The sequence below is a fragment of the Lepidochelys olivacea genome (genome assembly GCF_965140295.1).
Source record: "Lepidochelys olivacea isolate rLepOli2 genome assembly, chromosome: 2".
Lineage (NCBI taxonomy): Eukaryota > Metazoa > Chordata > Testudines > Cheloniidae > Lepidochelys > Lepidochelys olivacea.
Genome location: NC_140412.1, coordinates 255,846,010 through 255,858,744, shown reverse-complemented (window position 1 = coordinate 255,858,744; position 12,735 = coordinate 255,846,010). Strand labels below are relative to the sequence as shown.

Here is a 12,735-nt window from a genome sequence, read left to right as displayed (position 1 = left end):
TTTCCACAGTATGCATCCGACGAAGTGAGGTGTAGCTCACGAAAGCTCATGCTCAAATAAATTGGTTAGTCTCTAAGGTGCCACAAGTACTCCTGTTCTTTTTTCCTTGTGCAGTAACTGTGGTTCTTTGAGATGTGTCCCCCTATGGGTGCTACACTCTAGGTGCACTAACACTCCCTGTGCCTTTGATTGGAGATTTCTCATAGCAGTGTCTGTTTGGCCCACATGTGCATGTCAGTCAGTCTCATGCCCAGAGCTGTTATGCAGCTCTGTGTGGGAAAAACTGCCCTCAGATCCTTCTCTACCACAAAGTCCCATGGCAGAGAACTGTGAAGCAGAGGGGAAGGACAGGCAGAGGAGCATTTATAGGGACACACACCTTAAAGAACCACAGTTACTGCACAGGGTGAGTAACTATTTCTTCTTCCAGTAGTGTCCCTATCGGTGCTCCACCCAAGGTGACTACCGAGCACTGCCCTCTAAGATGGAGGGGGCTTTGGAGTCAAGTCCAGTAGAAGGGAAAGAATAGTTGATCCAAACACAGTATCAGAGGCAGAGTCATGAGTTTTTGCATAGTGTTTGGTGAATGTATATATAGAATCATGAGTTGTAGGACTGGAAGGGACCTTGAAAAGTCTTTTAGTCCAGTCCCCTGCACTCAAGGCAGGACTAAGCATTATCTAGACCAGAGGTTCTCTACCTATTTACCATTGTGGGCCACATATGCAGTTCTCCATGTGTTATGTGGGCTGCATCCACATAATATACATACCTGTATGGCCCTGAAGGTACCACATGGGCTGCAGCTGTGTGCTGATTGGGCTGCAAGTAGCTCACGGGTTGAGAACCACTGATCTAGACCATTCCTGAGAGGAGTTCATCATTGGAGATTTTAAAGAGCAGGTTAGACAGAGATTCTACAACCTCCCTAGGCAATTTATCCTAGTGCTTAACCACTCTGACAGTTAGGAAGTTTTTCCTAATGTCCAACCTAAACCTCCCTTGCTGCAATTTAAGCTCACTGCTTCTTATCCTATCCTCAGAGGTTAACAATAATAATTATTCTTCCTCCTCCTTGTAACAACCTTTTATGTACTTGAAAAGGTATGTCCCCTTTCAGTCTTCTCTTTTCTAGACTAAACAAACCCAATTTTTTCAATCTTCCCTCATGTGTCATGTTTTCTAGACTTTCAATCATTTTTGTTGCTCTTCTCTGGACTTTCTCCAATTTGTCCACATCTTTCCTAAAATATGGCACCCAGAACTGGACACAATACTCCAGTTGAGACCTAATCAGCACACAGCAGAAGAATTACTTTGTGTTTACTTACAACACTCCTGCTAATACATCCCAGAATGAAGTTTGCTTTTTTTGCAACAGCATTACACTGCTGACTCATATTTAGCTTCTGATCCACTATGACCCCCAGATGCCTTTCCGTAGTACTCCTTCCTAGGCAGTCATTTCCCATTTTGTGTGTGTGCAACTGATTGTTCCTTCCTAAGTGGAAAACTTTGCATTTGTCCTTATTGATTTTCATCCTATTTACTTCAGACCATTTCTCCAGGTTGTCCAGATCATTTTGAATTTTAATCCTACCCTCCAAAGCACTTGCAAACATGTCCAGCTTGGCATTGGCCGGAAATTTTATAAGTACACTCTCTTTGCCATTATCTAAACCATTGATGATAATATTGAACAGAATCTGATCCAGAACTGATCCCTGCAGGACCCCACTTGATATGCTCTTCCAGCTGGACTATGAACTATATAACTGGTAACTATTCTCTGGGAACAGTTTTCCCAACCAATTATGCACTCAACTTTAGTAGCTCCATCTAGGTTGCATTTCCCTAGTTTATGAATATAGATGCCCAAGTAGCAGCTTTACAGATTTCAATAAACAGCATATTTTTGAGAAAGGCCATTGAAGTGGCAATAAACCCTTGCAGAATGGATGCTTATAACCAAAGGTAGTTGAATGTTGCAAGACTGGTAACAAGAGCTAATGCAGCCTGATAGCCATTTGGGAAACCTCTGGTGACAGACGGCTGACTCTTTTGACCTATCTGCTAGAGCAGGAGTCGGCGGCACGTGAGCTGATTTCTAGTGGCACTCTGCTGCCAGCCAGGGTCCCAGCCGCTGGCCCCACTCAGCCCGCTACCGGCCTGGATGGATAGAACCCCGGGCCAGCAGCCGGGACCCCGGCTGGCAGAGGCCGGCAACCGGAACCCCAGACCGGCAGCGGGTTGAGTGGCTCAGCACGCCGCTGGCCCCACTCAGCTGGGATCCCGGCCCGGGGTTCTGTCCATCCAGACCAGCAGCGCGGGTGTCAGACGGAACCCCAGACTGGCAGCACGCTGAGCTGCTCAGCCCGCTGCCAGTCTAGGGTTCTGTCCGCCAGCTCCTGCCAGCCAGGGTCCCGGCCGCCAGCCCTGCTCAGCCAGCTGTTCACCCGAGGTTCCCGTAAATGTAAAATGTATTATTGTCATGCGAAACCTTAAATTATTGAAGACTTGGCACGCCACTTCTCAAAGGTTGCTGCCCCCTGTGCTAGAGAATGAATAACTTGTCAGTGTCTCTGAAGGTCTTTGTTCTGTCTAGATAGAAGGCCAGAGCTCTCCTGACATCCCGGGTGTGCAACAGTGTATCCTGACTATGTAGATTTGCTTTGGGGTGGAAGCCAGGCATGTGAATGGGCTGATTGAGATGTAAATCGGAAGAAACTTAGGTAAGAATTTGGGGTAGTGCCACACGACCTTATCCTTAAAACACATTGTAGCGGGGTGTGTGTGTGTGTGTGTGTGTGATGACATCCAGGTACCTATTTCTCAATGTGTCGTGCTGATGTAATGGCTATCGAGAATGCAGTCTTTGCTGCAAATGGAGCAGTGAGCAGGTAGTCAAAGGTTCAAAGGTGCAGTCTTGTGAGGCATTTAAGGACCAGATTAAGTTCCCATATTGGAGTAGGATGTTGGTCTGGTGGTTTCCCAGTCCTCTAAGGAATCTCACTGTGGTCAGATAGGCAAAGATAGAATAAACTTTTATTGGGGTGGAAAGCCGTGATGGTTGCGCCAGGTGGATTTGTATAGAGCTCAACTGATAGACCTGAGGTTTTCAGAGTTAGGGCACATCCCAGTATATCTGGAAGTGACGTGATCATTGGTGGAATCTGTCTAGTCATACCAGCTGACAAATTGTGTCCATTTTTGAGAATATGGGTAATGAGTAGATTGTTTCTTGCTGTGTAATAGTACTCTTTACGTCTTCTAACAGGCTGTCTCTAATAATCCTGTGAGCCATCGACCAACCATGCTTTTAGAGGTTTCATCCCAATCTCATGATGCTTCATCTTCCTGCCCTTCTGGGAGAGACAGGGAGCAGCATGAAGAGTAATCTGAGAGCAAACAGCTGTATCCTGTAAGGAAACCACATTTGCCTGTGCCAGGTTGGAACTATTAGAATGACACTGGCTCTATCGATCTTTATTTTGAGCATTGCTTTGGCTATTAAGGGAGCTGGTAAGAATGCGTACAGTAGGGTTGATGATCACTGAAGGTGAAAAGCATCCCTCAAGGAATGGTGACCCAATCCATCCCTTGAGCCAAAGCGGGTGCATTTCTTACTTGACTCTGTGGCAAACTAGTCTATCTGAGGGGTGCCCCATTGACTGAATACGTTGTGTAATTCGTTCGGGGGAGGGGGTCTATTTCTCACTCATGGTCTTGGAAGAAGAGTCTGCTGAGTGCGTCTCCCATGGATTCAAACATGCCTGCAAATAGGTAACTATGATGGTGATCTGGTTTTATGTACCAGTTCTAAAGCCTGACAGCCTCAGTGCAGAGGGAAGGAGATCTTGCTCCTCTTGGGCAGCTGATGTAAAACACGCATGATAGTATCTGTTATGATCTTATTTGTTTGCCCCTGATTAGTGATAGGAATTGGAGACAGGCATATCTGACTGCTCTTGGGTTCCAGGAGACTGCTCTTGAGATTCCAGGAGTTCCAGGGCAGGTGGTTGTCACTGTCTCTTGTGACAACCACCTGCCCTGAATCCTGTAAGTGTCTATATGTGCTCCCACCCTAGCAGAGATGCATTTGTCGTTCTGACGATTGGGTGAGGACGTGTAACTGGAACTGCTCTGCACATGCCGTGATGGTCTTTCTAGTCAAGGCATTGTTTTACAAAGGTAGGTACGGGAAGAAGCATATTTAGACTGTCTGGTGGATGAACAGACTGTTCTAAGCCACCCTTGAAGGCACGGCAGTCAAAGCCTGGCATGTTCTGTAACAAAGGTGGTGTAACAAAGGTGGTGGGCTGTATTTGTCCCAGTAATTAAATGCAGTTCCTGACCATGGTTTGGGGGCTAAGCTGAATTGTGTTTGCTGTGTTGGAAAGAGCCACAAACCTGTGCAGAGGAAGGTAGGCTCTTGCTGTCACTGGATCAAGATGTGCCCTTATGAACTCTAAGTTTTCCACAGGGGTCAAAACAGATTTTTTCTATGTTCAGTTGTAGGCCCTATTCAAGGAAGAGGTCTATAGCCTCAGAAGTTGCGTAAGACATCAGTTCCAGGAAGTGGCCTTTCAGCACCCAGCCATCCAGGTAAGGGGAAGCCAAGATATCTTTCCTGCAGCGCTTCACTGCTACCACAGAGAACCTTCGAAAAGGCCCTCAGTCTGGATGATAGGCCGAAGGGGAGCACTCCATAGTGAAAGTGCTCATGGCTAACAATGAAACTGAGGAATTGTTTGTGGGGTGGGTGGGTAGCGAGGTGGAAATATGCATCTTGAAGGTCAAGGACTGAGAATCAAATCTCCTTGCTCTAATGATGGAATCATCATTGCAAACGTCATTTTGAATTTCTGTGCCTCCACATAGGTGGTGAGTAAGTAGCCTCAGGTCTAGGATGGGTTTCCAACCTCAACTCTGTTTGGCACCTGGAAGTACCTTGCATAAAACCCCTTCCCTCTGTGCTGCATGGGAACTGATTCTACAGACACACAACTTACCATTGGGAACTATTTCTTGATGAAGAAATTGTGTAACACTGCTCATGCTGCTCTGAAACCCTACCACACACAGGAGTGACAGAACTATGAGTGAGGGATATTCGTGCCCGTAGTGGAGATGCCATACAATAAAAAGGCAAAGGGCAAACTCTCCATAATCTTGTCCTGAATTTAAATCCTTAGAAATACAAAATCATGAAATATACACATACACAGCCATGGGATTACATTAGCATCATGCATTGAAACATGCTTGAGTATTTCTTTATGGAAGCTAAATTTTGCAGAGAGTCCCTATCATCATCAAGCTAAATGACTGTTTCATAGACCATTTATGTTCAAAACCTCCTGGAACATTCCCGGTATCTCCAAGACTGTGTGCACAAGCAACCCACCTACTCTCTGGGATTTAACAAAATGTAGTAGTCTATTTTAGTTGCAGGATCCAGCATATTTGTCAATGCCCACTAGACATTCATTCATGAGCAGCACAGAAATATGAATGTCAGTAATTATCATCACCGATTACAAATAAAATAACGCCCACCTTCATTTTGGTTATGCATAGCCTATGGCAGCTGGTTCTTGGAGTCTGCAATAATAGGTTCTATCAGTTTAGCCCTTCTGCATTAAATGAATGCAATCAAGAATGCTAACAGGCATTACTAGCACATTACATTAAAAAGTGACGCGTCGACGTAACTGTATTTTTTGTATTTTGTTTGATGTAGCCAAATTCACTTTCCAAACACTAGTTTAAAAAAAAAAAAACCACTACAATACACTGCTTTAGCAATGTTTAATAGCCCCTCTCTATTAACCCCAAACAATCTGAACACATTTCTACTAATTTTGGGGGACTATACTATTTGATAGTATCACATTGGAAGTTAATTCAATTACTGCTAAATTAGCAAATACTAGTTTAGTGCTGTAAGCAAAGTGTAAAGGCCTTCAGACCCCCTTTATTCAAATATATCAATTGTGGTGTTTTGCGTAACACAGGACAATAGCACTCTAATCCTACAGGAGTAGCAATAAAACATGTAGTCTTCATTCTGAAGGAATGGTTCAGACAACAAAGGTCACTTACTTGGCCAGCTGTGTCTACTAGCTGAAGATGATATTCTTGCCCATTTACTGTGATCAGTTTTGTAAAAGCTAGAGGAAACAAGAGAAATGCACTTCAGAATTAAAACTGAATAGCTTTATACTCAAAGTCTACTGATATCAGACCAGAAATTAGTGGAGAGAACTCTAGTGGAACAATCTGAAGTTTAAGTTTTTAAAGAGGGAGTGAAAGACTAAATTGGGGTGCTCTGTATACAGTTAATATATTGCATACACTGAACATTAATGTTAATTATTAATTTAAAACTTCTGAAAATTGGAATTGCACACACTGGATGCAGAATTTCTCATAAAAGAGTTATTTCTTTATGTTTAAAGCACTTTAAGATTGTAGACTTTTCAAATAGATAAAAACTAGTGGACAAATTGTAGACCTAACTGGATTTTCACATTAAGAGTTACCTGAATGCAAGTCAATGTCAAAGTTAGTTAAGATTTAACATGAGGTCTTCAGTTTCAGAACCATTCTCTAAATCCAGTTTTCCTGATCTGAATACTGACCATGAAGCAAAAACACCAAAAAATGTTTTTAGCACAATGCAATTAAAAATAGCAGTGATTTATTGTGAACAAACTGCACACAGGACCACAGAAATTCTGACTTGAAGATGTCGCACTACTTTTAACTTGCTGCAGTTATCGCAGCACATTCAGTTCCTAATCAGGAAGTATATTTAGTACTATTAGAGGAAATCAAAACACTATTTATCAAGAAATGCCAATGCACATTATAAGCAGAAGATTAACTGGAAGCCACAACTCAATTTTTTCTTTTTTGCTTTTGTGAGGGTATATTAGCATAGTAATGTTATAGTAAGTGTAATATAAGCTAGTTGCCTCCAGTATTTTACTACCACATTCATGCAGAGAACATAAGGAGCCAATTTCAAAGCTTTTTGTTTTGGCCCAGATGGTTAGTCTTTGTACTTTCCAAATGTACACCCTAGCTTTCAACACTCTTGATATGCCTCTAGGGTTATTACAATGTTATGGACTGAAATTTTGACTTAGGTCTCTAATGTTTAAAGCAGCACAGATTTCCTGAAAGGATGAAAGTCATAAACAAACAGCACCTTAAGGTTAACTATTTTAGTGCTGAATGTTTTAGCAAGAACATTAAGCTGATGTGCTAAGCACACATTTCCTGACTTGCCTCCCAGCGGCCAAATGTTTTGGGAGTCCAAAACTTCTAGCATCCTCGTTGACAATCTCCACAATGCAGTTCTCTCCCTCCGCCAGTATAAACTTTTGCAGTGCATTGAAGGCGATAACTTTCAGTATTAATGTTTGTGCTTTCCTGTAAACTAAACAACGAATACCACAAAGACGCTATTATTCATTTTTGTGTTTTGTTAAACTTGTGGAGGTTTATCTATCCAAAGCCACTGCAGAATTGCCAATAAGGGTACTGGACAGCTGCAGAATCTAAGCACCCTACTGGGGAATTTAGATCAAGTAGTTAGTATGAACAGGGTTTTATGTCATATACGAACTAATCCTACTAGGTAACCTCCAAATGCATAGCCACAGTATGTGTATTGTGGAGATTGAGGCATGGATGAGGGTTATCCGAACAAAGCCTCAACCAGTTAAGAAATAATGAGTAGATATGGCCTCTGATAAAGGGCATACGTCTGTCTTTTGACGTGTCTATAAATTGGAGGTATCTGTCTGGATAAGTTACTGGTGTGTGTCTCAATAAGCTTACACCATGCCCAGTACTATTCTAGCTTTCTTCTGGAATGAAGAGCTCCAAGTTAAAAAATGATAGCAGTTATGTTCTTGCTCTATATGAGAAAGTATTAGGGTACTGATGAAAACACACTACTACCTCAAAAAGCGTTAATGAGCAAAGTCACAATTTTCAAGATTCTTGGGTCAAGTTAGTAAGATGGAAAAACAAGCCCCTTTAGACAAGAAGGCCACATTAACACATTTAAGAGGTCCAGAAACTGGAAGGGGATAGCACTATTACCTACCATATCAAAGCTCTGACCAGTCAAATGACTCCAAAATGTTAGAACGTCTCATACATGCAGTTACATAGTTCAAAGGGGTAAAAACTGATGGCATCTCTTTTGGGTGTGTTCTAGAAACCCAATATGCATGCTAAATGAGGAACTGTTCATCACTGCTAAAAGTCAGTGGTAAAGACTAAGACGGGAAACATGCAGTGGAGGAGTTACTGAGCATCAGGAGCAGGAGGCACCCAAATTATAATGTTAAAAGCTTCACTACTACTAATGGCAATTATGCAGTGCCTTTGGAGAGATAAACCTTCACAGGTCTTATAAAAGCATGAAAATAAATAATAGAGCCTTTGCAGTATTAATTGTTTAGTTTAAGGTAAAGCACAAAAAATAATATTCAAAGTTTATATTGGCAGAGGTGAAGAGACTGCATTGTGGAGGTTGTCAAGGAGGAAGATAGAAGTTTTTGTAGCTGGTAAGGGACTCCCCACACTTTTGGCCAGTGGAAGGCAGATCAGGAACAGCGATAAGCACATCAGCTGGATTTTCTTGCTAACGCATTCAGCACCGAAATAACATGTCCATAATGCTTACTATTCCTTTGCTCACACATTTATTCTTAACAGTACTTTAGGTTGCTCTTGTGATCAAGACTCTAAAACTGAAGATATTCAGACTGTTACATTAGATTATTTGCAACAAAGCTTTCACTTTATATCTCCTCAATCCTTCAGATTGGGAAGGAGGAGAAGGTTTTTTGGGCATTTAGTCTTTTGGCTTCCAGACAAATTAACTGCCATCTCATCAAAGGTGACAGCACTTGGCGGCAACGTAAGCAAGAGAAGACTGACAGGCAATAGAATGTATATGAGCTGCTGACACAGTCCACCCCCAAATGTGCACTGTTACTGTCTGTGCCACAACAAGAGTGCCATTGAATGCATATACTCAAATGGGTTTATAGCTCAGCAGGATTATCCTTGAGTGGAGATATAAAAGACAATGGCAAACTATCCCCACAAAGGTACAGGGCTGTTAGCTATTCTTAAAAAGAGAAGCTGCCTCTCAAAAGTTGAGCTATTATTTCTGCACCCCTTCCTTGAATTTTATCTATTCTTCATTCATGCTCCCAAACCCTTTGTTTCTGCCTCTTTCTAGGCTTCTGCCAAGATATTTCCTACTACACTCCTCGCAAATGCATAACAGAGCTATCCTTAAGACAGGCACCCTCTGAGCCATTTGTTGCTGCTCTTTTAGATGGCTTGAGACGACGACCCTGGTGACCAACATGAACCACATCTTCTGCCCATAGGTGCAGTGTGCTGTCTCCACCTCATTCAGTCCAGTATGCATGGCAAACAGAAAACAAATTTAGCTCTTAACTGAAGTACTTTTGGTAAACCAAGTCTGTCTACCTGTGCCCTACTTACTCCTATTTTGGAAAGCCTATGGTTCCTCTCCCCCTTGTGACACCTTCACACAGAATTGTGTGCACTTTGCTCCTTCTGAACAAGCAATTTGCATGCAGTAGTCTCCACCTGTCTAAACAGTTGAAATCCTCGTCACTCTTTCTTCCTCAGGGCCCAGCAGGAGCAACACTAATCTAAAGCAACACTACTGCTTGGGAGAAGGAAGAAAAGGGTAACCTCATCATCTTCACTTTCTCCTCAAGCACTGCTGCTCCAACATTAGTCTTATTAAAACACAGAAGGAGCGGAGAAATTTACCAGAACAGCCTTGCTCTTTGTTTTTTATCAATACAATCAGGCTCAGCTGTTTAGAGTTATCTACTTACCTTGACAGTATAAACATGCAAAAAAATTCAAGGCACGTTAATTGCATCACTGCACACCTCCCAAATCCATTTCAATTCTTACACCGAGAGGTACTTTACCACAGCAGTTACAGGCTGGAGGGAACCTCAACAGGTCATCAAGTACAGCCACCTGTGCTGAGGCAGGACCAAGTAAACCTCCACTATACCTCACAGGTGTTTGTCCAACTTGTTTCTAAAAGCCTCCGATAGTGGGTATTCCACAAGCTCCTTTGGAAGACTATTCCAGAGTTTAGCTATTCTTACAGTTACAAAGTTTTTCCTAATATCCAATCTACAACTTCCTTGCTGCAGATTAAGCCTATTACTTCTTGTCCTACCTTCAGTGGACACTGAGAACAATTAATCACTGTCCTCTTTATAACAGTCCCTAAAATATTTGAAGGCTGTATCAGGATCCCCTCTCAGTCCTATTTTCTGAGGGTAAAACATGCCCAGTTTTATTTAACCTTTTTTCATAGGTCAGTTTTTCTAAACCTTTTATCATTTTTTGTTGCTCTCCTCTGGACTCTCTTCAATTTAATCTATATCTTTCTTAAAGTGTGGTGCCCAGAACGGGACAGTACTCCAGCTGAAGCCTCACTAGTGCCAAGTAAAGCCAGACAAGTACCCCACCCTCCGGGCCTTATTTACAACATTCCTGTTAATACATCCCAGAATGATATCAGCCTTTCACACAACTGCATCACATTGATGACTCATTCAATTTGTGATCCACTGTAACCTCCAAATCTTTTTCCACAATACTACTATTTCTACCCAATTATTCCCCACATTTTGTAATTGTGCTTTTAATTTTTTCTTAATTGTAGTACTTGGCACTTGTCTTTACTGAATTTCATTTTGTTATTTCGGACCAATTCTTTAATTTGTCAAGGTTGTTTTCCTCTGTTTTCCCTATCCTCTGAAGTGCAACCTACCCCCACTTGGTGTCATCTGCTAAATCATATATGCATACTCGCCACTCCATTATCCATGTCAATAACTGAAATACCGACTAGCACTGTACCAGACCCAGGACTAGGTATAACCTCCCTGTTGGACAGCAAGCCATTGATAACTACTGTGGCTATGGTCTTTCAAGCAGTTACGCATCCATCTTCAAGTAATTTCATCTAGACCACATTTCCCCAGTTGCATGATTGTCCCATGGGACTGTCAAAAGCCTTACTAAAAAATAAAGATACATCACATCTACTGCTCACCCCCCATCCACCAGGTCAGTAACCTTGTTAAAAAATTAGGTTGATTTGGCACGATTGGTTCTTGATAAATCCATGCTGGCTATTTCTTATAACCCTAACCTCAAGGTGCATACAAATTGACTGTTGAATAATTTGTTCTAGTATCTTTCCAGGTATTGACATTACGCTGACTGGCCCAGGTCCTCTTTGTTCCCCTTTTAAAGACAGGTGTTACGTTTGCCCTTCTCCATTCTTTTGGGACCTCACCTGTCCTCCATGAGTTCTCAAAGATAACTGCTAAAGGTTCCACGATTGCTTCAGCTAGCTTCTTAAGTACCTGAGGATGAATTTCCTCAAGCCCTGCTAACCCGAATACATCTAATGCATCATATTTTCTTTAACTGGTTCTTTCCCTATTTGGACTTGAGTTCCATCCCCCATGTTAATATTAATTGCGTTGGGTATCTGGTTACTATTAACCTTTTTAGTGAAGATTGAAGCAAAACAGGCATTAACATCTCTGCCTTCTTGATGTCATCAGTTATTAGCTCTCTTTCCCCACTACAGACACCTACACAAAGAAACTATGCTTCCCTTCATCTTTCTCCTAGCATATTTAAAGAACCTCTTATTGCCTTTTTATGTCTCTTGCTAGGTATAACTCATTTCATGCTTTAGCCTTTCTGATTTTGTCCCTACCTGCTTGTCAATAAAAAGGGAAGAACTCAAGATCTACGCTTACTATGTCAATGGGAGAGAATTTGATAAAAATTTCCTCATTTCCCTGCGACAATGGAGATTTCACACCCACTTCTAGAGCCAAAAATGAGTCCCACATTTTAAAGAGGCAGACTGATGGGATGAATTATGTCTTGTGCCCCAAGAACAGCCTGACTTTATAGTTTGTTACGCAACTTTATTACGAGCTCTCACTAATGAGTATGTGCATTTTCAAAACTAAACTACAGCTCTGTGCCTAAGTAATTCTGCATTTGAATTAAAAGCAAAGTTTGGGAGACATTTTAAAGGCTAGACTCATGAGCACTAAATTTGAATTAACGTAAAAAAAGCTTCAGAAGTTGAACTGTTTTGTATATGGCATTTGGCAAAGGTGAATCGTGCCAAAGTTCTGATACAGGAATATGTAGTACAAGAATACCTTGTTTAATGTAAAGAAACTGGTAACAGGGTAAGAAGTTACTGCAAACAAAGATATCTAGAGGGCAATAAAAGCTATACTGTTTCTTTAGCTTACATTTCATTTACTTCTGTGACATTACAGTAGAGATTCTGGCACTGGATTCAGGTCAAATGTTTTACAGTTTGTTACTAAACATTCTGGAGAAATGCAAACCCTCCCCCAAGCACAGCATTTGAATTCACCCACCACTTTGCCACTATTATTCACTGCAGACCTGAGACTACATCATAGGTTCTGAAGGAACAGAAAAACAGAATTGCTTTCATGTTTCCCACTGTCTTGTGCTTCTCACATAAACAGAAGCATGCAATGAGAGATCTTCAAAATAAGATTTAGTGATCAGAAATGCATATTAAAGAATTTCCATTTTCAAACAATTTAGATAGTAATGCAAATACACTGC

General features: G+C 41.7%; 1 protein-coding gene across 2 annotated transcripts in view; it reads right to left on the bottom strand.

Moving 5' to 3' along the window:
• RHEB (Ras homolog, mTORC1 binding) overlaps nucleotides 1–12,735 on the bottom strand; it is a 60,617-nt gene that overhangs the window by 21,431 nt on the left and 26,451 nt on the right. For both annotated transcript variants that reach the window (XM_084619466.1, XM_084619465.1), the window contains exon 3: nucleotides 6,106–6,173. In XM_084619466.1, the coding sequence (XP_084475592.1) occupies nucleotides 6,106–6,173 (68 nt within the window). The remainder of the gene's footprint in view (nucleotides 1–6,105; nucleotides 6,174–12,735) is intronic.